General features: G+C 40.1%; 1 protein-coding gene across 1 annotated transcript in view; it reads left to right on the plus strand.

The window, feature by feature from the left end:
• Positions 1-27,340, plus strand: part of LOC128659251 (retinoic acid receptor responder protein 2) — a 164,034-nt gene that overhangs the window by 20,819 nt on the left and 115,875 nt on the right. Inside the window, exon 2 of the mRNA XM_053712927.1 lies at positions 17,980-18,069. Within this exon, the coding sequence (XP_053568902.1) occupies positions 17,980-18,069 (90 nt within the window). The remainder of the gene's footprint in view (positions 1-17,979; positions 18,070-27,340) is intronic.

Below are 27,340 nucleotides of genomic sequence, written 5' to 3' on the forward strand. Positions count from 1 at the left end.
TTTCCTTCACATGTGTGCGTTTCAGTGCCTGCCTGCCAGGGCACAGTGTCACCCCAGTGCAACTCATATCTGGTGTAACAGTAGTGTAGATTTAAAAAAAACAACACTTTTTTGACTGTGTTAAATAATAGCAGTCAGTTTCCTTCACACGTGTGCGTTTCAGTGCCTGCCAGGGCACAGTGTCACCCCAGTGCAACTCATATCTGGTGTAACAGTAGTGTAGATTTAAAAAAACAACACTTTTTTGACTGTGTTAAATAATAGCAGTCAGTTTCCTTCACACGTGTGCGTTTCAGTGCCTGCCTGCCAGTGCACAGTGTCACCCCAGTGCAACTCATATCTGGTGTAACAGTAGCGTAGATTTTAAAAAAAAAACACATTTTTGACTGTGTTAAATAATAGCAGTCAGTTTCCTTCACACGTGTGCGTTTCAGTGCCTGCCTGCCAGGGCACAGTGTCACCCTAGTGCAACTCATATCTGGTGTAACAGTAGTGTAGATTTAAAAAAAAAACACATTTTTGACTGTGTTAAATAATAGCAGTCAGTTTCCTTCACACGTGTGCGTTTCAGTGCCTGCCTGCCAGGGCACAGTGTCACCCCAGTGCAACTCATATCTGGTGTAAGAGTAGTGTAGATTTAAAAAAAAAAAACTTTTTTGACTGTGTTAAATAATAGCAGTCAGTTTCCTTCACACGTGTGCGTTTCAGTGCCTGCCTGCCAGGGCACAGTGTCACCCCAGTGCAACTCATATCTGGTGTAACAGTAGTGTAGATTTAAAAAGAAACCAACACATTTTTGACTGTGTTAAATAATAGCAGTCAGTTTCCTTCACACGTGTGCGTTTCAGTGCCTGCCTGCCAGGGCACAGTGTCACCCCAGTGCAACTCATATCTGGTGTAACAGTAGTGTAGATTTAAAAAAAACAAACAGTTTTTTGACTGTGTTAAATAATAGCAGTCAGTTTCCTTCACACGTGTGCATTTCAGTGCCTGCCTGCCAGGGCACAGTGTCACCCCAGTGCAACTCATATCTGGTGTAACAGTAGTGTAGATTTAAAAAGAAACCAACACATTTTTGACTGTGTTAAATAATAGCAGTCAGTTTCCTTCACACGTGTGCGTTTCAGTGCCTGCCTGCCAGGGCACAGTGTCACCCCAGTGCAACTCATATCTGGTGTAACAGTAGTGTAGATTTAAAAAAAAACAACACTTTTTTGACTGTGTTAAATAATAGCAGTCAGTTTCCTTCACACGTGTGCATTTCAGTGCCTGCCTGCCAGGGCACAGTGTCACCCCAGTGCAACTCATATCTGGTGTAACAGTAGTGTAGATTTAAAAAAAACAATACTTTTTTGACTGTGTTAAATAATAGCAGTCAGTTTCCTTCACACGTATGCGTTTCAGTGCCTGCCTGCCAGGGCACAGTGTCACCCCAGTGCAACTCATATCTGGTGTAACAGTAGTGTAGATTTAAAAAAAACAACACTTTTTTGACTGTGTTAAATAATAGCAGTCAGTTTCCTTCACACGTGTGCGTTTCAGTGCCTGCCTGCCAGGGCACAGTGTCACCCCAGTGCAACTCATATCTGGTGTAACAGTAGTGTAGATTTAAAAAAAACAACACTTTTTTGACTGTGTTAAATAATAGCAGTCAGTTTCCTTCACACGTGTGCGTTTCAGTGCCTGCCTGCCAGGACACAGTGTCACCCCAGTGCAACTCATATCTGGTGTAACAGTAGTGTACATTTAAAAAAAAAATACAATTTTGACTATAATAGATTGAATAGCAGTTAGTTGTCTGCAAGCGTGTGTGTCAGGCCTACAGCGTCTACTCTGCCAACTTCTGCCAGTGCACAGTGCCACTCATATCTGTTGTCACAGTAGCTTGCACGCATAGTACCACTAATCGAAAAAAAAATGACAGGCACAGGCAGGCCACCCCGCAGGGGCCGTCGTGTTCGTGGTGCTGTGATTCCCTTTGGCCCTAGAATAATGCCCAGTGTTCAGAGGCCACGTACCCCGAACTCGAACAGTTCTGAGGACATAGTTGACTGGCTAACACAGGACACCCAATCTTCTACAGCTTCCGCTCGGAACCTTGACGCACCATCCTCCTCCAGCTTAGCTTCGGGCACCTCTCAAGTTACCACTCGCCACCTGCCACCACCACCAACACTAGCACCACAGCCGCTTCATTTGATCTGTCAGAGGAGTTATTTACACATCAGTTGGAAGAAATGAGTGATAGTGATGCGCAACCATTATTGCCAGAGGATGTAGATAACAGGGATATGTCTCAATCAGGCAGCATTACACACATGGACGTAACAGGGATTAAACTGATAAGAATAGAACTACTTAACACACCACTCCTATCTGGTGGCACATTCGATTGCATGCGCAGTGACCCAAATTTGAAGTAGGAGGACCGACCAAGCATCTTTTTCCATCTCCCGGTTAGTAAAATCGATGCCATATACACGTCCCCAGATAGGGGACGTAACAGGGATTAAACTGATAAGAATAGTACTACTTAACACACCACTCCTATCTGGTGGCACATTAGATTGCACGCGCAGTGCCCCATATTTGAAGTAGGAGGACCAAGCATCTTTTTCCATCTCCCGGTTCCTAAAATCGATGCCATATCCCGGTTCCTAAAATCGATGCCATATACACGTCCCCTGATAGGGGACGTAACGTAACAGGGATTAAACTGATAGGAATAGTACTACTTAACACACCTTATAATAATGCAGAGAGAGGCAATGCAGAGAGAGGAGTCTGAAGAAGAGGAGTCAGAGGAGGAAGGTGGCTTTGAGGAGGTGGAAGACCAAACACAGCAGGCGTCCCAGGGGGCTTGTTGTCACCTTTCGGGGACCCTTGGTGTTGTACGTGGCTGGGTGGAGGAAGAGACCTTCAATGACATCAGTGAGGACAAGGAATGGGACATGGCTAGCTTTGTATCCAACCTTGTGCAAATGGGGAGTTTGCGGTTGTGCAAATGGACTGTTTGCGGTTGTTTGCGGTGCATTAAAGGGACAGTCTAGGCCAAAATAAACTTTCATGATTCAGATAGAGCATGTCATTTTAAACAATTTTCCAATTTACTTTTATCACCAATTTTGCTTTGTTCTCTTGGTAATATTAGTTGAAAGCTTAACCTAGGAGGTTCATATGCTAATTTCTTAGACCTTGAAGCCTACCTCTTTCAGATTGCATTTTAACAGTTTTTCACAACTAGAGGGTGTTAGTTCACTTATTTCATATAGATAACACTGTGCTCGTGCACGAGAAGTTATCTGGGAGCAGGCACTGATTGGCTAGACTGCAAGTCTGTCAAAAGAACTGAAAAAAGGGGCAGTTTGCAGAGGCTTAGATACAAGATAATCACAGAGGTTAAAAGTATATTATTATAAATGTGTTAGTTATGCAAAACTGGGAAATGGGTAATAAAGGGATTATCTATCTTTTAAAACAATAAAAATTCTGGTGTAGACTGTCCCTTTAAACGGGGAGTTTGGTCTGTCACTGTGAAGCGGGCGTAACCCTTACACTACCTGATCGATACAACATCATACCTGATGTTTTAAAGCACGTTATTCCAAACAATTTAGGAATGTTAGGTGATTTATGCCCTTTATGGCTTAAAACCAGACTCTGCATCAACTATGTAATTTTCCATGGGAGTTTTGCCATGGATCCCCTTCCGGCATGCCACAGTCCAGGTGTTAGTCCCCTTGAAACAACTTTTCCATCACTATTGTGGCCAGAAAGAGTCCCTGTGGGTTTTAAAGTTCGCCTGCCTATTGAAGTCTATGGCGGTTCGCCCGGTTCGCACGTTCACAAACAGTTGTTGAAGTTCGCGTTCGCCGTTCACGGACCCAAATTTTTAGGTTCGCGACATCACTACTTATTAACTAAAGTATTCCTATTTAAAACTAAATACTTACCTGTAAAATAAACCCTAATATAGCTACACTATAACTAATAATTATATTGTAGCTATTTTAGGATTTATTTTTATTTTACAGGCAACTTTGTATTTATTTTAACAGGTACAATAGTTATTAAATAGTTATTAACTATTTAATAGCTACCTAGTTAAAATAATTACAAAATTACCTGTAAAATAAATCCTAACCTAAGTTACAATTAAACCTAACACTACACTATCAATAAATTACCTACAATTAAATAAACTAAACTAAATTACAAAAAAAACAAACACTAAATTACAAAAATAAAAAAAGATTACAAGAATATTAGGCTAATTACACCTACTCTAAGCCCCCTAATAAAATAAAAAAGCCCCCCAAAATAATAAAGGTCCCTACCCTATTCTAAATTAAAAAGTAACCAGCTCTTTTACCAGCCCTTAAAAGGGCTTTTTGCGGGGCATGCCCCAAAGTAATCAGCTCTTTTGCCTGTAAAAAAAAATACAATACCCCCCAACATTAAAACCCACCACCCACATACCCCTACTCTAACCCAAACCCCCCTTAAATAAACCTAACACTACCCCCCTGAAGATCTCCCTACCTTGAGTCGTCTTCACCCAGCTGGGCCGTAGTCTTCATCCGATGGGGCAGAAGAGGACATCCAGACCAGCAGAAGTCTTCATCCTATCCGGGCAGAAGAGGACATCCGGACCGGCAGACATCTTCATCCAAGCGGCATGTTCTATCTTCATCCAACCGGAGCGGAGCCATCTTCTTCCAGCTGACGCGGATCCATCCTCTTCAACCGATGCCTACTCGCCAAATGAAGGTTCCTTTAAATGACGTCATCCAAGATGGCGTCCCTCGAATTCCGATTGGCTGATATGATTCTATCTGCCAATCGGAATTAAGGTAGGAAAAATCTGATTGGCTGATTAAATCAGCCAATCAGATTGAGCTCGCATTCTATTGGCTGATCGGAACAGCCAATAGAATGCGAGCTCAATCTGATTGGCTGATTGGATCAGCCAATCAGATTGAACTTGAATCTGATTGGCTGATTCAATCAGCCAATCAGATGTTTCCTACCTTAATTCCGATTGGCTGATAGAATCCTATCAGCCAATCGGAATTCGAGGGACGCCATCTTGGATGACGTCATTTAAAGGAACCTTCGTTCGGTGAGTAGGCGTCGGTTGAAGAGGATGGATCCGCGTCGGCTGGAAGAAGATGGCTCCGCTCTGCTCCGGATGGATGAAGATAAAAAATGCCGCTTGGATGAAGATGTCTGCCGGTCCGGATGTCCTTTTTCTGCCCGGATAGGATGAAGACTTCTGCCGGTCTGGATGTCCTCTTCTGCCCCATCGGATGAAGACTTCGGCCCAGCTGGGTGAAGACGACTCAAGGTAGGGAGATCTTCAGGGGGGTAGTGTTAGGTTTATTTAAGGGGGGTTTGGGTTAAAGTAGGGGTATGTGGGTGGTGGGTTTTAATGTTGGGGGGGTTGTATTTTTTTTTTACAGGCAAAAGAGCTGATTACTTTGGGGCATGCCCCGCAAAAAGCCATTTTAAGGGCTGGTAAAAGAGCTGGTTACTTTTTAATTTAGAATAGGGTAGGGACCTTTATTATTTTGGGGGGCTTTTTATTTTATTAGGGGGCTTAGAGTAGGTGTAATTAGCCTAATTTTCTTGTAATCTTTTTTTATTTTTTGTAATTTAGTGTTTGTTTGTTTTTTGTAATTTAGTTTAGTTTATTTGATTGTATGTAATTGTAGGTCATTTATTTTATTAATTTATTGATAGTGTAGTGTTAGGTTTAATTGTAACTTAGGTTAGGATTTATTTTACAGGTAACTTTGTAATTATTTTAACTAGGTAGCTATTAAATAGTAAATAACTATTTAATAGCTATTGTTCTTAGTTAAAATAAATACAAAGTTGCCTGTAAAATAAATATAAATCCTAAAATAGCTACAATATAATTATTCGTTATATTGTAGCTATATTAGGGTTTATTTTACAGGTAAGTATTTAGTTTTAATTAGGAATACTTTAGTTACTAAGATTTAAATTATTTCGTTAGATTAAAATTATATTTAACTTAGGGGGTGTTAGGGTTAGGGTTAGACTTAGCTTTAGGGGTTAATACATTTATTATAGTAGCGGCGAGGTCTGGTCGGCAAATTAGGGGTTAATACTTGAAGTTAGGTGGCGGCGATGTTAGTGAGGGCAGATTAGGGGTTAATACTATTTATTATAGGGTTTGCGAGGTGGGAGTGCAGCGGTTTAGGGGTTAATACATTTATTATAGTGGCGGCGAGGTCCGGTTGGCAGATTAGGGGTTAATAAGTGTAGGTAAGGTAGCGGCGACGTGGGGGGGGGCAGATTAGGGGTTAATAAATATAATATAGGGGTCGGCGGTGTTAGGGGCAGCAGATTAGGGGTTCATAGGGATAATGTAGGTTGCGGCGGTGTACGGAGCGGCAGATTAGTGGTTAATAATATAATGCAGGTGTCAGCGATAGCGGGGGCGGCAGATTAGGGGTTAATAAGTGTAAGGTTACAGGTGTTTAGACTCGGGGTTCATGTTAGGGTGTTAAGTGCAGACTTAGAGAGTGTTTCCCCATAGGAAACAATGGGGCTGCGTTGGGAGCTTAACGCTGCTTTTTTGCAGGTGTTAGGTTTTTTTTCATCCCAAACTGCCCCATTGTTTCCTATGGGGGAATCGTGCACAAGCACATTTTGCCAGCTTACCGCTACCGTAAGCAACGCTGGTATTGAGGGTTGAAGTGGCGGTAAATATCTACTCACAGTTCCTGAAGACCGGACATCCATCTTCATCCAGGAGGCGACACCTTCATCCATCTTGGGGAAGTTTTCTATCTTCATCCCAGCGGCGCGGAGCTCAGCTATCCTGGAAGTCGATCCTATCCTGCACGGAGCGTCCTCTTCATACGGTCACCGCCGTACACTGAAGTTGAATACAAGGTAGCCGTTTCAAAATGGCATACCTTGCATTCCTATTGGCTGATTTGATTCTTCAAATTCAAATCAGCCAATAGGATGAGAGCTTATGAAATCCTATTGGCTGTTCAAATCAGCCAATAGGATTTCAGTAGCTCTCATCCTATTGGCGTTTTTTTATTTTAGGGGTTGGTTGGGTGGTGGGTTTTACTGTTGGGGGGACTTTGTATTTTTTTACAGGTAAAAGAGCTGTTTAAGTTAGGGTAATGCCCTACAAAAGGCCATTTTAAGGGCTATTGGTAGTTTATTGTAACTTGAACTTTATTATAGTGTCGGGGATGTCAGGGAGCGCTGGTTTGGTGGTTAATATATTTAAATAGTGTTGGTGATGTGGGTGGGCGGCAGATTAGTGGTTAATAGAATTATTTAATTAGTAGCGATGTGGGGGGCCGGTGGATTATTGGTTAATAAGTTTAATATAGTGTTTGCAATGCGGGAGCGCGGCGGTTTAGGGGTAAATAGGTAGTTTATGGGTGTTACTGTACTTTGTGACATTTTTGTTATGAGTTTTGTGAAAATTTTTTGTTTCTCAAAATCCATAACTACTGCTCTGAGATGGCGGTATGGATTGTGTCGTATAGGCTGTAACACAAGCATTTTAGCCTAAACGCACAACCTGTAATATGGCACTATGGGAAATCCTGCACAAAAATGTCATTTTTTTCAGTGCGGAATGGACGTTGCGTTACAGGCTAAAATGCTTGCGTTACAGCTATGCCGTCACAACTCGTCATATGTGTTCCTGGCCAAAAATGGAATGGCCATTTTTTCTGCGTTAAAGGCTGTACCGCAATACTTGTAATCTAGCTGATAGTCACTAGTGCAAGACAGCCTGTGCCGGATTTTATAGCGTTTTCCATTGAAGTGGTGGTGAAAAATAGGGCCAGTGTTCATACTATTGCATGTTGTGCAATCACCTCATTTATACCAACCCAACTTCCTTCTTTCATCCAGCCATGACCCTTTTGGTAACGACGTACTAGATCATTATGGACCAGAATGTCCCTCAGGTTTGGTGCCCTTCTATAGACTGTCTGAGGTTCCTTCATATGGGTAAATGGCAATTTCTTGTCAGCCCGTATAATATCCCAATTGGTTCTAATGGATCTCTCCATAATCCTATGCAAGGGTGTAAATGTAGTCACAAAGTTCAAAGTATTCTTGGTCGCCTCTTCATGCTTATCTTTATTCAATAAAGATGTTTGATTCTGTTATGAGAGTTTGACAGAGGTTTTCTCAATGTCTGTTAACCTGTAGCCCCTATCCTTAAGTTTCTCCTTCATAGCTTTCTCCTGGATGTCCCTAGTGCTGTCCAAAGTGTTGTTTCATGCCACCCCCGAGAGCTGCGAAGAGATGACACCCCTCATCTGATGTGTTGGGTGAAAACTATTGGCCATCAGTAAAGAATTCTTGTCAGTAGGTTTTGAGTATAACAAGGTTCCAAACCTACAATCACCATCACTCTCATTCTTGGAGATGTTCAAGTCAGAAAAAAGGAATTGGCACCCTGCTATACTCAAACTTAAAGCGTTATCAAAAGAATATCCAACTGCTTACAACATAACTATGCCCATTCTGCAGGTAGTCTTCCCGTCTGTACCCAATTATCGAAAAACGTGGATCTTTTAAAAATAGTTATAAATTGTAGTTGTGATGGCATGGGAAAAGTTTTCATTATGATACTACTATAATAGGCAATATGTATAATACATGTAAATATAAATTGTGAATTATGAATTATGTGTGAAAAAAATCTTTTCAAAATTGGAAAAAATTCTATATGAAAAAAATTCTATGTGAAAAAATTCAATTCTATAGAAGATGCCAGCAACAAATACTAGAATTGCATATCTATATATAAAAAACTTTATTACAATATAGGTCGACCTATTCAAGACATACAATAATAAATCACAAAATTAAGAAAAAAAGAAAATTAGTATAAAAAACTCCTTAAACCAAAAGTTCATGCATAAGAAACAGTTCCCAGGAGTGGACGATTTTTCGGCTTGTTACTATGTGGACCCACGCTCATACAAGGATGCTGTTCTGTGTATAGTTGTAAGAGGAGCGTTCCCAGGACAAAAGAGGCAGTCGCAGCCAATGATGGTATTTTCCCTACGGACAAGGAATCCTCTTAGTAAATGTCACACAGCAAATAGCAGGGGAAGTTACATCCGTACTTACATAATAATAAGCAGCAACCGGCCTCCAAACTTGAACCAACGATCTGTGGACACACCTTCCAATAGTAACCAATGGCCACTGGAAACAGAAAAGCTTTAACAGGGAAAAGCAATTAGATATACTAGGCTAGAAACCCAGTGAATTTTTTGCAGCTTTCTTTTACAGGATATGCATTCTCGCTCCCAAGGCCTGTTTATAATGGCCAATACTGCACAAAAAACACCTAGCAGAGGGTTATTCAGCCACAAGATATCTGCACAAATAAAATACTCCAAAGGTGTAGGAGTTAGTTTAAAATAGAGCAACTAGTTTCAAAATTTAATATCTTTTTCAAGCTCTCAAAGAGAGCAGATATCTTGTGGCTGAATAACCCTCTGCTAGGTGTTTTTTGTGCAGTATTGGCCATTATAAACAGGCCTTGGGAGCGAGAATGCATATCCTGTAAAAGAAAGCTGCAAAAAATTCACTGGGTTTCTAGCCTAGTATATCTAATTGCTTTTCCCTGTTAAAGCTTTTCTGTTTCCAGTGGCCATTGGTTACTATTGGAAGGTGTGTCCACAGATCGTTGGTTCAAGTTTGGAGGCCGGTTGCTGCTTATTATTATGTAAGTACAGATGTAACTTCCCCTGCTATTTGCTGTGTGACATTTACTAAGAGGATTCCTTGTCCGTAGGGAAAATACCATCATTGGCTGCGACTGCCTCTTTTGTCCTGGGAACGCTCCTCTTACAACTATACACAGAACAGCATCCTTGTATGAGCGTGGGTCCACATAGTAACAAGCCGAAAAATCGTCCACTCCTGGGAACTGTTTCTTATGCATGAACTTTTGGTTTAAGGAGTTTTTTTATACTAATTTTCTTTTTTTCTTAATTTTGTGATTTATTATTGTATGTCTTGAATAGGTCGACCTATATTGTAATAAAGTTTTTTATATATAGATTTGCAATTCTAGTATTTGTTGCTGGCATCTTCTATATAATTGAATTTTTTCACATAGAATTTTTTTCATATATAATTTTTTCCAATTTTGAAAATATTTTTTTCACACATAATTCATAATTCACAATTTATATTTACATGTATTATACATATTGCCTATTATAGTAGTATCATATTAGTATCAGGTTAGGTGTTTTATTATTATATATATTCTATAATCCTTACTCTTAAGCTGGTTTCAGCGCTCCCTAGTGCTTTGTATTTTGTATTGATTAGTCCTGTAGGTCTTTGAGGGTAACCTATTTTTTCTAGTTGGAGTTTGTAGTAATTTATTTTTTGGCGCTGGTCACTTAAGTCTATTTTTTAAAAGTTTTCATTATACCCAGCCATTTTTGGAGATACTTCTCCATTTTCTCCTCTGCATAGATATCACTAGAGTATTGTTCCATTATAATTGTATTGGCAATCGTAGCTTTATAGGTTTGAAAAGAAGGAGAGTTACCACTTCTCCAGTTTAACAGAATTAAATTACGTCCGGTTAGGATCAGTGAATTAATTGTCTTGTATTGTTTATTTTTTTGAGTAGTTACATAGGAAGAAAATATCTTGTGGGCTGATAGTGTATTGATCATCTAAACTTAAAGACAGCCAAAAATTTACCTTATTCCAAAATTGTTTGATTTTTGGACATCTCCAGAAGCAATGTATAAGGTCGGCATTCAAAATACTACATTTCACACAGATATTATTATCAGTTCAATACCATTTTTTAAGTTGTGCGGGGGTTACATACACCCTGTTTAAGAGCTTGCAATGCGATTCTCTCCACGAAATTATAGAGGTTGCTTTTTTAACTAGTCTAAAACTATCCTCAAGCTATTCAACAGAGATAGCAGGGAAATTTATTTTCCATTTCTTTAATAATTCATCTATACGAATCTGTCCAGCCTTATTAAGTAGCAAGTTATACAGAAAGGAGATAGAGAAATTGTTTATAGATATTAATTGCTGAATTAATGTCTCCTAGTTTCCAGTCTGATTTGTTATTCTCCCATAATTTCCAATACAGATGTCTTAATTGTAAGTAAGCAAAAAAACTGTGTTTATGGATCATATACTCTCTTTGCAATTCCGCAAAGGATTTAACCAAGTCTAACATCTCGTCTCTAATTTGTATTACATCTTTCAGGCCTTTATTGAACCACTCCCTAAAAGTTCTAGAAGAGATCCCACTAGGGAAGTTTAGGTTTCCATATATTGGTAAATACTTAGATGTTTTCCAATTAATATTTAATTCATCACATAGTTTGTGCCAAGCCACAATGGGGTTCACAAATGTCCCCATCCGGGCCACCCATTTGGGTAATTCTGTCTTATCTAAATGCATCAAGGCCTTCAACAAAAATGGAGTTACCATTTCCATCTCTAGATGCAGATTCGTTGAATACTCTATTTCTGTAATCCAGTCTAAGATATATTTACTTAATGTAGCTAGATTATAGTATCTAAGATTTGGCAATGCTAAACCTCCTGCATATGTATGTAAACTAAGATTATGTGTGGAAATACGTTTATGTTTTTGCTTCCATACAAATCCGGCTGAAATACCATTAAACAATGCAATGTCTCTGGCCTTAATCATAATTGGAAGATTTTGCAAAAGATATAGTAACTATGGGAAAAACATAGTCTTAATCATAGAGACCCGTGCTGTGAGTGAAATTGGAAGCGCCATCCACTTATCTATATCTCTTTTATATTTACCAAAATAAGCTGTATAATTTAAATTATACCAGGCGGTAGGATCCCTGTGACTTTTAATCCCTAGATAATTTATTGATTCAACTGACTTAAATGGGTAACTAGAACTTATGGACTTGTTTGGCGTGATCCAGAGAATTTCAGATTTTTCAGGATTAATTTTATAACCTGAAAAGGACCCAAATTGAGTTACCAAGGTTAAAAAATGTTGTATTGAATGATCTGAATCATTCAGAAATAAAATTAAGTCATCCGCATATAAAGTAAGAACTATTTTGACCGTACCCACCTTAATACCGGATAGTTCTTGTCGCAGTTTAATCGCAAACGGCTCTAAGGCCAAGTTGAACAATAGGGGTGAAAGGTGACAACCCTGACGAGTACCTTTTTCTAAAATAATATCTTGAGTGAGTTTGGAGTTAATTAATACATTAGAGATTGGATTTTGATATATTGCATGAATTGTATTTAAAAAATTCCCCTTAAACCCAAAATGCGCCAGCGATGTATATAAGTGATCCCAGTTAATAAGGTCAAATGCTTTTTCAGCATAAATCGCCAGAAGCGCCATATTTGCTCTACTACGAGTATCTTTGCCCTTATTTTCATTCCAAAAAAACTCCAACACCATTAGGACCCTACGTATAATTTTAGATACATTTCTACCCGGCATAAACCCCACTTGGTCTGCATGAATTAATTTCCCAATATACATTTTTAACCTATTAGCTATAATGGACATAAAGATCTTGTAGTCACAGTTTAATAAAGATATTGGTCTGTATGCAGACATATTTTCTGGGTCTTTATTTTTTTTATATATCAAAGTAATGGTTGACGCTGAGAAATACCTTGATGGAGTTTTATTTTCAACAAAATATGAGTTAAAAAGATTCACTAAAGTCTCTGGGATATAATCTTGTAAAATGTTATATAGTTCAGCTGGGAGTTGGTCTGGCCCTGGAGCTTTATATGATTTGGATAAGTTAATCTGGTTTATCACTTCTTCCACCGTAAATGGTAGATTTAGTGATTCTAAATCTTGTTCAGAAATCTTAGGAATTTTGAGCTTATTCCAAAAGCTCTATTTGTTCTGCTTATTGATTTCCTCGCTTTCATATATCCTCTTATAGAATGTATAAAAGGCTCCTTTTATTTCCTTGGGATTATTGACAGTCCTGCCTTCAGCCCTAATTTTATGGATTCTTTTACTACTTTGTCTGTTTTTGATCAGAACTGAAAGATATCTAGCCGACCTTCCGTAATTCCCACAATATTTTGCTCTTGTTTTTAGATCTTCTTGTATAATCTTATGTTTAATGAATAAGTCCCTTTCATTTTTTTTTTCAGAATATTTATCCCAGGCTAGTTTAACAGGATTATTTAGATATGCTTCATAAGCGTTTCTGACCTGGTTTGTTAATTGGCCTTACTTTTCTTTTCCATTTGCATAAATAAGCTCTTATCTCGCCCCTGATGAATGCCTTAAAAGCTTCCCAAAAAACCTCAGGCTTGACCGCATACATATTATTATTATACTTATACTCATTCCACTTATCAGTCAACCAGTTAGTGAAATGTAGGTTATTAATTAGATAAGAAGAGAAGGAAAGCCTAGAGAAGTTTGGGCCAAAATCTGGACCCGCCTTTATCTGAAGCGAAATAACCGCATGATCTGAGATAACAATATCCTTTATATCTGCGCAAATAACTTGATTCAATACACACTCTGACACCAAAACAAAATCTATATGCGACAATGTATTAAATGATTTAGACTCACATGTATATGCCTTTACATCAGGGAATTATCTACGCCAAATATCTACTAGCTTTAGATCTGTCATAAAATTTGAAAGAATCCTATTCCTCCCTTGCTCAAACTTATTTAAACATTTAAACCTATCTAATCGCGGAGCTATATTAAAATCTCAGCACACAATAATTTTCTGATTGCTATAGTACAACAACTTTGCCTTCAAGTCATCCCAAAATCCTTTATCGGGTTTATTTGGACCATATACATTGCACAGGACCAGCTTTACCTCCTGAATTAATACTTCTAGAATAAGATATCTCCCGTGCGGATCTATAATTTAGGACAGGATATCGAACCGCAAGCTCTTATTGAATAAGATCGCTACGTCCCTTTTCCGGCCACAGTATGGAGAATGTACTACATTTCCCACCCATTTAGATTTTAATTTTAATGCTTCCTCTGGTTTTAGATGTATCTCTTGCAAGAAAACAATTTGTGGGTTAAAGGAATTTAAATGTTTTATTATTGACTATCTTTTAATAGGGGATGTTATCCCACCCACGTTCCAAGATAAGCAATTAACTTTGTTCATATTCTTTTACCAAAATGGAAGAAGACTCAAGAGCTAAGACCTGTCATCAGGGAGATGGGAGATGTTTATATAACATTCTAACATTCTATTTTTGAATTTTTGAATAAAATGTAAAAATATTAGTTCAAGTAATAGAATGTTTAGCTATATATTCATTCAATTTCGAAATGTAATATTCGAATATGACATTTGAATTTGAATGTGACATTCAAATTCGAAATAGTATTTCTAGTCTACAACTGTGTTTAAAGTTTTACAAACGCTAGGATTTACTATAGGAAAAAATAAAGGGCACTTTCATTTATGAAGTATAAGATACTTCATATTGAAAGCTCCTTTATTTGATTCAATCGATCTCCGCTCTTAGCTCCTTTAGCAGAGCACGGCTAAAAACAATTTTGGCTAAGAGGTGACGTTTTTACCTCTTAGCCAATAGCCATGCGGTAAATCCGGTTCCCATTTTTTAGCCGTGGGCTGCCGAAGCAGCTAAAAACAGCGATCAATTGAATCAAATAAAGGAGCTTTCTACATAAAGTATCTTATACTTCATGAATAAAAGTGCCCTTTATTTGTTTCAATAGTAAATCCTAGCATTTGTAAAACGCTAGGATTTACTTTCACTTTAATAAATGTAATATTCGAATTCGAATGCTACATTCGAATGTCACATTCGAATTCGAAATAGTATTTCTAGTCTAGCATTCAATTCGAATATTACATTTATTAAACACAGTATTAGACTAGAAATACTATTTCGATATCGAATGTGACATTCGAATTTGAATGTAGCATTTGAATTCGAATATTACATTTATTAAACAGTATTACATTCAAATTCAAAATAGTATTTCTAGTCTAATTCTGTGTTTTAAATGTAATATTCAATACTAGCCTCCAAACCTCTCCATACCAAAAAGACATCATTAATGTATCTTATGTAAAATTTAATATGTTGTAAGAGATGAGGTTGCATATTGTGTGTCTCATACCATAACATAAGTTTGCATATGTGGGAGCCATATTGGAACCCATTGACATCCCATCTGTCTGCAAATAAAAATTTATTTCAAACTTAAAATAGTTTTTCTCCAAACAAAAAGTCAATAGCTCCAGCAGGAACTCAATGGGAGGACCCACATATGCAGAAAATCACAAACCATGGATATGACAGCCCTACACCCCCTCAATATAAGGAATAACAGTGTACAGGCTGTTTACATCCATGGTAACCAAAATATCCTCATTCTCCAACCATAAGATGTCATCTAATCTCCTCAACAATGTTGATGAATCTAACAGATAGGAAAAAGAGTTCTTAACCACTGGTTTCAGATTGAAATCAATTAATTCAGTCACAGGAGAACAGAGACCCCAATACTCCAGGGCCAGATTGGGACCAGAATTAGGCCCCAACATGTTAAAGTGAAGGTCGATTTGGATGAATTAGTGCCCGGTTTTTAATAAACCTATTAAAAACAAGGGCACTTTAATTCATAAAAATTGACATTTCACTCCTTTTCTTTAAAAACGTATCTTTTAATCCTGAAAGCTGATCCAGCGATTCTCCTGACTGTTGGAAGCCTCTTCTTACGTCAGAAATTACGAATCTAACTTCCTCCAAACACGGCTTTCCCCCCGGGAGATCATAGCCTGATGGAACTCTGTGATCGGAGGAAGCCAGCTTCGTCATTTTGGACCCATGAAGAGGACTTGCGATGGGCGGAGGAAGAGCTGGAGCGGCTTTCAGGATTAAAAGGTAAGTTTTGAAGAAAAGTAGTGAAATGTCAATTTTGATGAATTAAAGTGCCCTTGTTTTAATAGGATTATTTAAAACCGGGCACTTATTCATAAAAATTGACCTTCACTTTAAGGAAGAGCAGCCATAGCCCCCCTAACACTCAAACAATCCCCCCCGCAATTGTAATATTTGACCATATACCAACATTTTCAAGTATAATGTACACACACACATACATATATATATAAATATATATATACAGTATATATATATATATATATATATACACACACATACATACATATATATATATAAATATATATATATATATATATATATATACACACACACATATATACTGTATGTTATATATATATATATATATATATATATATATACTGTATTTTTCGCTTCATAAGACGCACCTGACCATAAGACGCACCTAGTTTTTAGAGGAGGAAAACAAGAAAAAAAATATATAATATAATTTCTATTTCCTGATGCCTGATGTGCCAAGGGGAGGGGGCTAACTCTAACCCAAAACCCTAACCCTAAACCCCTAACCCTAATAACCCTAACCCTAATAACCCTAAACCCTAACCCTAAACCCCTAACCCTAATAACCCTAACCCCAACCCTTAACCCTAACCCTAAACCCCTAACCCTAATAACCCTAAACCCTAACCCTAAACCCTAACCCTAAACCCTAACCCTAAACCCTAACCCCTAACCCTTAACCCTAACCCTAAACCCCTAACCCTAATAACCCTAAGCCCTAACCCTAAACCCTAACCCTAAACCCTTAACCCTAACCCTAAACCCCTAACCCTAATAACCCTAACCCGCAATGCCAATTTTTAAAACATTAAGGGCCACATTTAAATTCTTACCGGTATATACTGGTATATAAAGTAAATTCACCTGCTCCTCCAGCCCACAAACAGTAAAACTATGTGCTGCATTTTTTGGCAGCATATGGCTCACCTGTTGCCAGTGTTCTTCACTGGGATAAGTTCTGCTCCACAGTAGCACTAGCTGCAGCAGATCCCCGGGCCTTCACACAGCAGCTTCCAGTGCCCCCAGTCTCGGCTGAAAAGCTCTGCCCTGCTCCCGCACCGTCCTATAGCGCTTCCTCATTCACTTCTCAGACAGTAACAGATAACCTGCGCCCAGCGCGCAGGAAGTGGAACTCAGCAAGACAGTGCAACCAATTAGGGGATGTGACACCATCGCCACTGTTAACCCCGCTAACGGTAAATAGTCTAAAACTGCAAGCGCAGGGCCTGCATTCGCTCCATAAGACGCACAGACATTTGCCCTTACTTTTGAGGGGGGAAAAAGTGCACCTTATGGAGCGAAAAATACGGTATATATATATATATATATATAAATATGTTGCGGGTAAAGTCAGATATTGGGTAATCCTAGCATTACCCGGGTAATGCTACGATTACCCAAGCAGCTGTTGGTAAAGCCTGATGTTAAATCATAAATCCCTTCAGACTGATCGAGTCACTGCATCAAACATATATACGATGCACTGTAATCCCTCCATCTTCATTATCTTTTTTGCTTTCGCCTGGGGGGGTTAAAGGGGGAAAGTCGCTTGGGTAATCCTAGCATTACCCGGGTAATTCTATGATTTCCCGGACTTTTTACTTTACTCGCAACACACACACATATAATTTTCACCAAGACCCAGCACTCACAATACTATAAGTGTAACAGCCGGGGTGCTCATCAAGTAAATAGCATAACAGTCCAAAGGATAGCACACACTCAAGTATTATATATATATATATATATATATATATATATATATATATATATATATATATATATATATATATATATATATATATATATATATATATATATATATATACACACAGATATATGTATATAACACACACACATATACAGTGTATATATATATATTTAAATTACACACACGCTTTGCTTTGTTAATGCTCTGATCTATACTGATCTGCTACCACAGAGCACATTGGATTAATTGTTCTTTCTCATCTGTTGCAGGATGGTAACAGTAACACATTTGTGAAAATTGAAGCTAAATTACAACAGACCAATTGCAAGAAGGAGGATCGTGAGAAAGGGAAATGCCCGGTATGTTTATAAAAAAAAGTATAGAAAATAACACTTGTGCAGGGTTTAACTGATTAAGTGCAAATCATGATCGTGTGTTATTATCTCAAAGGGGAGGAGGGCACTTTTGAGCTGATTGTGCCCCCCCCATGCCTTAAGACCTGCTATGAGGTGGCTGATGTCGACACCAGTGATGTCAGAACACATGGGAGCTGTGATGTCAGCAAGCTCCAAAATCCGCAAAGTAGATTAGGAAGAGAGCTGGTATGGAGGGGGGAGAAATAGAAAAAACACAATTCCAGTTCCTTAAGTGGAAGGAATCCCCAAAAGCCACTGATTAAAAAGCAATTCCCTGCTCATTCAGATGGTGTGTGTCTTGGGGGTGTACAGTATAAGCACAATCTAAAAAAAACAGCAAAAATGCACTTTCTAATGAGGGGAACTAGGTACTCATGATATTCCATTAAAAAGGCCTAGAGAACCCCAAGACCCATTTCTTTAAAGCCCCTTTATAGCTTTTAAAAACCAGACGATCACTGTGGTAATAGTGATAACCAGTCATGAATAAATAAGGCTCATAAGAGCGACTATTTGCAGATCAAAGTTGAATAACTATATGTAAAGACCCTAATTAATATGACGATAACCCCTTCTTTAAACTAAAGGGTTTTTTATTTAGATTTCCCACATGATATATATATATATATATATATATATATATATATATATATATATATATAAATATATTTAGATTAGCTAAATTACATAAAGCAACCAAGGAACAAAGGAAGACCACAGTGTAAAAATGCACAAAGTGCTATATCTTTTATCAAGACAGAAGGAAAAAGTGTAAAGTACAATTTATAATCCAGAATTAAAAAATTGCTTATTTGGCATTGAGCCAAGCTGTACACCGCTAGCGTAAGTTATAATCACATTATAGGAAATTAGCAAATCAAATTTCAAACGTATACTTATTAATATAGTCACAATGGGCCATAGCCCTAATTAGCAATTATAAAATATTTGTCATAGTGTAGGCAAATAATTTGTGTAAATTATATAACTACTGGAATGATCTCAAAATATAAATTACAATATGACAAAACAAAGGGAGAGGGATAGATAATTAAATATAGGTGTTTTGTAACGTATTTAAGTAAGGGTGTGCAATCATATCACCCTAAACATACACCAAAGTAGAAGGCAAACTTATCTGCTCAGAGTTAATTAATTATCCTATTACTCCCTTAAAGTGATTGTAAAGTATCTTAATGTACTGCACAGAATATACAATTAGTCTGCAAAACAGGGGCACTTTCATTGATTTCATTTTTCTCAGATGTTTTATTGGTAAAAAAGATCTGTTCCTCCGCCCGCATCTCATCCTTCATCTAGCTGAGCAATGATGAATCCGGCTTCATCCAATCGTTGCATGCCCACTGAGCTGGATGCCATCTGAGGCAAGCAATAATTGGATGAAGCCAGATTTGTCATAGCTGAGCTAGATGAAGGAAGAGAAGCGGGCGGAGGAACAGTGAGATCTTTACCTTCACAAAATGGTAAATATTTTACCGATAAAGCGTGTTAGAAAAATGTAATTAATAAAAGTGCATCTGATTTGCAGACTAAGGGCCAGATTATAAGTGGAGCGCTAAATATTGCTTTCATGAAAGTGATATTTGCACTCCACTGTGAAATACCAGCGCACGCTAATGTGTGTTGGTATTACAAGTTCACAGCTATGCGAACGTGATCTCAGAGCGCGCTTCACTAGGCTTCTATAGGAGCCTCAATCTGATGCCGTCTCTGAGGCAGCGAAGGGGGTAAGTAGTGCAGCAATGGTAGCAATTTTAAATATATGCATATACATATACTGTATATCTATGTGTTAATATGTGTAAATACACATAAATACATATCTATATAAGCATATACATATATATTAACAGGGAACACACAGTTCCCATAGATTGCAATGTAAAGGCACTTTTCAGTGCTGTTTTTTTTTTTCTAACACCCCACTCCCACCAACTTGCATCCCAAAATACTGCCTAGAGCAGTTATTTTCTTTCTTTGAAATTAGTTTTTAAGGTTTAGCATATAAACATATAGTAGCATACTGATAAGATTAGAAGTTACAGTAGTCAGGCAAAACAGGATGGCTTACAAAATAGAAGTGACTGTCTGTATTGTCTTGAAACATCATTTTTATAGACAGATATTAGCGTATAAATGTAGCTATTTTACTGGCCTCAAGAGGACATCAGATGAAGGAAAAACATATGTGCATGATATGCTATAGCTACTGTTAAGGCCCAGAATGGGCCTAAATCATAAGGCAGGGGAAGGAAACAACATAATAATAATAGTAGAAATGAAAGAATATATTAACCAGTGATATCAAATTATAAGAGTTACCCCAAGAAATACGTCTATAGACCGGGAATCTCTGTTCTGGCGTGTGGAAGAGATATCTAACCGTGAAGAGGTACCCAGGGAGTTAAAGGTAGTGTAAAGTTTGGGTCTAGGAAATATATGTCAGTTACTGGAATTATGTTGTGGTTCAGCGGGTAAGCACCGCTCAAACAATTAAAAGAGGGTATAGGGTGGGGTAGCGGGGGTGGACTTTTATGGATTTAATTGTACCAAGGGCACTACAGGTAGGTAAGTTGCAGCATATGTAGTAATAATCAGCAACTGATACAAGTATAATGTTCAGAGATATACATAGATTCACGGCTGTCTATGTTTTACCTTAGGTACTGGCCTCAAGTATAGCACATGGACAATGAGAAGCTACAGGTTATCATCAATTGTCAACCTTCACCCAACACATTTAAGCAATCCTGATAATATGGAATATACATGCTCTGAATAATCTGTGGAAATTTCTGTTGATAGATTATAGATAGCCTATATGGTACAGAATCTGGCAGGAACTAAACCTTATAGGGAATTAAAGGGGAGTAAACTGATGAAATTACCTCATGATGACTTTCTGAGAATATAGCAGGTTTACAATATATTTTACATTTACTTTCAAATGAGGCAAATAATTACTTAATATTTACAATGGCAGAATATAATTTCTGTTTGTGTGAGGCTACTCAAAACTAAACACAACAGGGCAGACCCTAATGCCTCAGTCGCCGACAAATGGGCCACCAGTGACAGGTATTAGTGAGTAGTATATTATACCTTAACAGGCTCTAAATATAAATAGAGAAATTCTAGGGGCTATGCATAAGCATTGAGGCTATTAATGCCCTAAGCAAGAGGAAAGTACAAAATGTACCGATTATCTTTAGGTATAACAGGTGTCTGTGAATAACAATGCAAAATAGTCATAACAGTATGCAAAATATGAAAGCATGTTAACAAACTGTAGTGTGGCTGGATTATAGTCTCTTTTAGTGTATGTACCATGGTTAATGTCTCTTGCTATTACTGGACCTACTATACACTCCTATTTACTAATAATATGATTCAGAGTGATAATCCCGTTCTCAGAGGACCTAAACATACATATGGTATATACTTTAAGGCATGGTGAGCGCAGCAGTTAAGGGAGTTTATGTCTGCCTTTATACGACCCAATTCTGGTTCCCACATATTGAAGGGAAAATGGCTCAGGCGTGGATTGATTGACTTTCAAACCCCTTCTTTTATAATGTGGAACCCTGTTAATGGTTGTGAGTCCTGAGTAAGGATAGTTATTTTGAGATGCCAGTTAGACCTCTCTTCTAACCAATTACCCATTACAGCATACACCAGGTCCTCGAGTAAGGATAGGCGTGGGGTTGGAGTTTCAGTTCCATATGAGAGATCAGGACAGAGTTGTGAGTCCTCCGTGGGAAGCATTTTTGAGACTTGCCATAGGTCTTTAGACATAGGTCTGCTGAAATGATCTCCCTTCTTGTGTTGGGCATCAATGATGATGGTCGCTGCACTTTGAGCCGCATTTCCCATCCGCTGCCAAGTGTCTGGGGAGCCGGAACTATCAATTATCTCCAGCTCGTTGTTTTCCAACGTTTTCTGTAGCGGTTTAGTAGCCGCTCTCAAATCCCAGATTAGAGCATGTTGATGACTGTCCAGCGATGTTATTAGGTTGCATAACAGGCTAGTGATTTGTATCTCCATATTTGAAGGTAATGTTGTTTCATATGTATTTTATGCCTGTGAGCATTATATGGCAGTAGCGGTTACTTGCTTGTTACCCTGGTGGACTGGGGGGATTAGCTGAATCCGAAGCCGTAGTGTGTGGAGCAATTAGTGATTCACTATAAGTGACGATGGATTGTAAGTATGATCTAAGATTGCGGCTCGCGCCGTTCATCTATCACAGACAGTTTTCTGATCATCCATTTATTGCTTCTATCTCTTCGCTCCAATGACACAAATAGATTGGACTTAGATGGATAAAAGCATGTGAAAAAAACACTTTCTCTTGCACTCAGCAGTGTTTTATTCGGTCAACGAACAGGAGCTCACAGGCCACATGTCTTGCCACTTCGGATTATTAGACACCACGGGGCCCATTTAACAAGCTCCGTATGGAGCTTGTGGGCCCGTGTTTCTGTCGAGTCTTCAGTCACAAAGACCGCTGCTCCATAACGCTGTCCGCTTGCTCTGAGCAGGCGGACAGGAATCGACAGAAATCAACCAGATCGAGTACGATCGGGTTGATTGACACCCCCTGCTGGCGGCCCATTGGCCGCGAGTCTGCAGGGGGCGGCGTTGCACCAGCAGCTCTTGTGAGCTGCTGGTGCAATGCTGAATACGGAGAGCGTATTGCTTTCCGCATTCAGCGAGGTCTGGCGGACCTGATCCACACTGTCGGATCAGGTCCGCAAGACCTTTCATAAATAAGGGCCCAAATGTCACGCAAGTAAAATTATACTTACAAGAAGTGCATAGTTAAAACACCTTAAGTAAAAAACGATCCAACATTGAAATCCTCTTAAGAAAGCCCGAAAATTACCGGGGGAAACGCGTTAGGGTAATTTTGACAGATATTCCCCTTAGAGGGACACTCCTATTTACTGTATGGACAGCATTGGTTATCAAGCGATCGCAGCTCTGGTGGGAATCCGGACACCACTGAGCAAGTGCCTGTGTGGGAGAGACTGTATCCAGCTGTCCTCTGTTGCTTGTGGCAGATTCTTGTTAACACAGTTTTTTACTTAAGGCATTTTAACCAGTGGAGGCAACTTCATCAGGGCAGGTGGGGCAATGCCCTCCTAAATAAAATTGAGGGTGAATTAAAAAAAGCAAAAAAAAATAAAGCCTCATGGTACAGTGTGTTAAATGTAAAAAAAATTTCAGGTGGTGTGTGTATGTGTGTGTGTGTGTGGGGGGGGGGGGTTGCAGAATCTGATATAGTACTAGTAGGAAAAAATGTGTCTAAAAATGTAACAATTCTGAGCAAATATTTTATGAAGATCCCAAAGTGGGACGTTTTAGAGTTATGCCCTGATTTAGAGCATTTTGCACATGAGTATTATGTCCCTACATGCGATTTCTAAGGGCCCCCATTCATTATCTATAAGGCCGACTAAGCTTTGACGTCCAAAAAAAAACAAAAAACAACATACCTAACTCCCATTGGCTGACAGCATGGGGAGGGCAGGGATTACAGGCTGAGCTATAAAAAGCAGCCTGTGGCGCAGATGCACTGCACTGAATGAATTGGAGACACCCAGAACTGTGTGCACACACAGAGTGCTGTCAGCCTGACACGTGTGCAGCAGAGCTTCAGCAAACCTATTTGCATCCCAGTGGTAAGAGACAGAGAGTGACTGTTGCTGCCAGGGAGGGCTGGGCTGAAAGAGTGCATCAGGAGCTATTACCAAACAGCTGCCAGCCTGGCTTTAATGCCTTTTAATTTAACTTAGCATGTGACTTAAAGCCCTTCCTGCTAACTACCGGTGGAGAGAGCAGGCAATCTGCAAGCCGTCTGGGGGAAGTGATTAAATGCACAGTCAGCAAGTATACAGAAATGTCAGACAGCCCCATCATGTTATCTGGCTGTAAATAAAGCAGAGTATAGAGATTAAAACAGCATTTTGCTTGCAAAGCCTGTGATGCCTTGATGAGAACTGCAATAATCTAAGGAGATAATTTTCTAATATCTCCTTAGATTATTGCAGTCCTCATCAAGGCATCACAGGCTTTTCAAGCAAAATATCATTTTAATCTCTATACTCTGCTCTATTTAAGATAACAAAGCTGCATTTCCCTGATTCCCTGCTGGTGCTCTCACAGTTAACCTAGAACTTGAACTCACTGCCCCTCCTCCTGCTAGCCCACTTACTACGGAGCTGCAGTGAGATGTAGGGTTACCACCTCAGCCATGTTTTCCTGGACACTTATGAGTTATACATGCTGCAGGGTTTGGAAGTAAGAACATGATTTTCAACCCTGGAAAGCACACAAATAGTGACACTGAACAGCACAATGCATGTTCCTCTCTGCACACCCTGCAGCATGTATAACTCATAAGTGTCCAGGAAAACATGGCTGAGGTGGCAACCCTAGTGAGATGATATCATCAGACCTCTGCAGGAAGTGCTGGGAGAAGCTGTCAGTGAGAGGGAAGGCAAAGTACGTTTGTGAAAACCTATAACCAATGTGTGTGTGTGAGAGAGTAGTATCCCTTCCCTACCTATTGTGCTTTTGGCAGTGGAGGGCCCTCTAGTGGGCCTGTAGCAAAATTAAGGGATAGCTGACTTGAAGTCTGGAGTGTTCTAGTGTGTGTATGTTACAATGTTGCAAGTGGGTGGGCGGGTGTACCTCTTGCCTTTATAGGGTCCTGTTGCAGTGGATCCAGCCTCTTCCTGCTTCCAGACTTCAAGGAGAATTTTCTTCTGTGCTGGATCTCTTCCAATTAAGGCCTTTTGTTAATATGGAGCATGCCAGACATAATTCCTTGCCTCCCCAGCAGTACAGGGATGTGGTTGGAGAGCCATCACTGTGGAGGAGACCTGGAAGGGAAAAGGAGGCATCAGATCTTGACAATGTGGTACCCCCTACCCCCCAAACTCGTATAGCGACTAGGCCTACAATCTCTGCAATCATTGTTGGGTCTTCTTAACTTCGCGGGGAGGGTCATCCCCATGGGGAGGGTCTTCAATCACAGACTGGAGGGTCAATTGAAGGACCCTCGTGGTCAGCGGCAATGGTGTCGGGTTACGACACAGATGAAGGAGGACTTAAGAGTATGGGAACAGTTCCTAGTTCATTTCAACAGGGTTTGCCTTTGAAGGGCTGGGCCTATCTCCAACCAGGCCTTGCATCTGTTCATGGATGTGGCAGGGGGTCTGGGGTATGGCGCCTATCTGGACGGGGACTGGAGCGTGGAGGCTTGGCCGGCAGATTGGGTTTCTGCTGTCCTTACCCGTAATTTGGCTTTACTCAAGCTTTTCCCTATAGTGGTAGTGGTCGAGCTCTGGGGGGACCGTCTGGCTAATCAGTCGGTGATTTTTTGGTCTGATAATATGAACGTGGTGTATGCCATAAACAGATTGTCAGCGGCTTCCCCAGTGGGGTGACTAACCTTAGACACCTGGTGTTGCACTGCTTGCAACTTAACATTCGCTTTACATTGCAGACGCCCTCTCTAGATTTTAATGGGGTCAGTTCAGGAGGGTGGCTCCAAGGGCGGCAGCAGAGGGTCTAACGTGCCCTCCCTTTCTTTGGCAGCTGGCGGGGGTTGGGAGTCCATTCTCCCCCTGATCAGGGCTTCGCTGGCACCTAAGACGTGGGCAGCGTACATGTCGCACTGGAAGGCGTGGGAGCGCTTCAGTGAGCAGAAGGGCTTCTTAATTCAACAGGCGTCTCAGGTACACGTTCTTGATTGGTTGGCATGCTTGAAACAAGAGGGTGTGTCCAGATTGTCGGCTCTTAGTAGGTTGGCGGCTTTGTCATTTTTTAATAAGGCGTTGGGGCTGTCAGACTTTACAAATGCTTTTCTGGTGAGGCAAGTCTTGAAGGGGTGGGGCCACTTCGGCAAGGTTGCGGCAGTTGGTGGGAAAATTTTGGTCAGTATGCTCTTCGTCATATGAGGCCTGTTTTTTTCAGGCTGCTTTTGCGCTGGCGTTCGCAGAGGCTTTGAGAATAGGGGAAGTGGTGTCCACTTCGAAGAAGGGAGATGTTGGGGGAATTAAAATGGAGCATGTGAGGGCCTCAGAGGACGGCCTGCTCCTGCTTATCCCAAGTTCCAAGATGGATCAGGAAGGAAAAGGGGCTTGGTTACTCCTACCGAGGCAGGAATTCCCAGAATGCTGCCCGGTGCTGAGCGTGGAGGTGTATTGCTGTGTGCGGCCGGCGGGAGCACGGCAATTTCTCATTCACGAAGACGGAAGCTCACTCTCGTCTTTTCAGTTCCGCAAAGTGTTAACCAAAGTCGCGGCGGTGATAGGCTTAGATTCGTCCAGAATAGCCCCACATTCATTTAGGATTGGGGCAGCGACTAGCGCAGCGGTTAGAGGGCAGTCGCAGGCAGACATTAAGATGTTGGGGCACTGGAAATCAGAGCGTTATAGGGGTTACATTTGCCCCTTGACTGAATAGGGTAAAGGTGGGGGCAAAATTTAGGGGCCTTTCAGGTGCCTTCCCAGTTGGGGGGAGGACGGAGGGAGGCCTGTATTAGCCAGCAGGCTGCACTTCATTTGTCCCTATCCATGTTGTTCTAGGTAAGATAACTCCCCCGGTTCATGTGTGGATTATTGGTCATTCCTTTATCCACTGGGCGGCCATCAGGGCGCTTTATTCCCCGGACGGGCAGCAGCTAGTATTGGCTTCATCCAGGGCTAACATTCGCTGGCTCGGTCGCAGGGGGCAAAATTGGAATGAAATACCCACCCTGTTACAGGATGCACATAGGAGCTGGGGAAATCCTCAAGTGATTGTGGTGCATTTGGGGGGTAATGACTTGGGGTCTATCCCTGTGTTGGATTTAATCAGGATTATGACTTCGGATTTGAAATGGGTGAGTGCGTGACTCCAGGATGTGAGGATAGGATGGTCGAATGTGGTTGCACGGCTGCTTTGGTGTCATATTCTCACTCAGAGGGCAGCATATAATGTCTGCAAGAAGGTGAACAGGGAAATGGGAAGAGCGGTCACGGCCTTGGGAGGCTTTGTTATTAGGCATGATTCCATCACGGCCGACAAGAAGGCCCTTTACCGACCGGATGGGGTTCACCTGACGGACGTCGGGTTGGACATCTTTTTGGCTGACCTTAGGAAAGCCTTGTCATCGGTTGTTTAAAAAAAAAAAGTTACCTAT

This window comes from Bombina bombina, chromosome 5 (assembly GCF_027579735.1).
Source record: "Bombina bombina isolate aBomBom1 chromosome 5, aBomBom1.pri, whole genome shotgun sequence".
Lineage (NCBI taxonomy): Eukaryota > Metazoa > Chordata > Amphibia > Anura > Bombinatoridae > Bombina > Bombina bombina.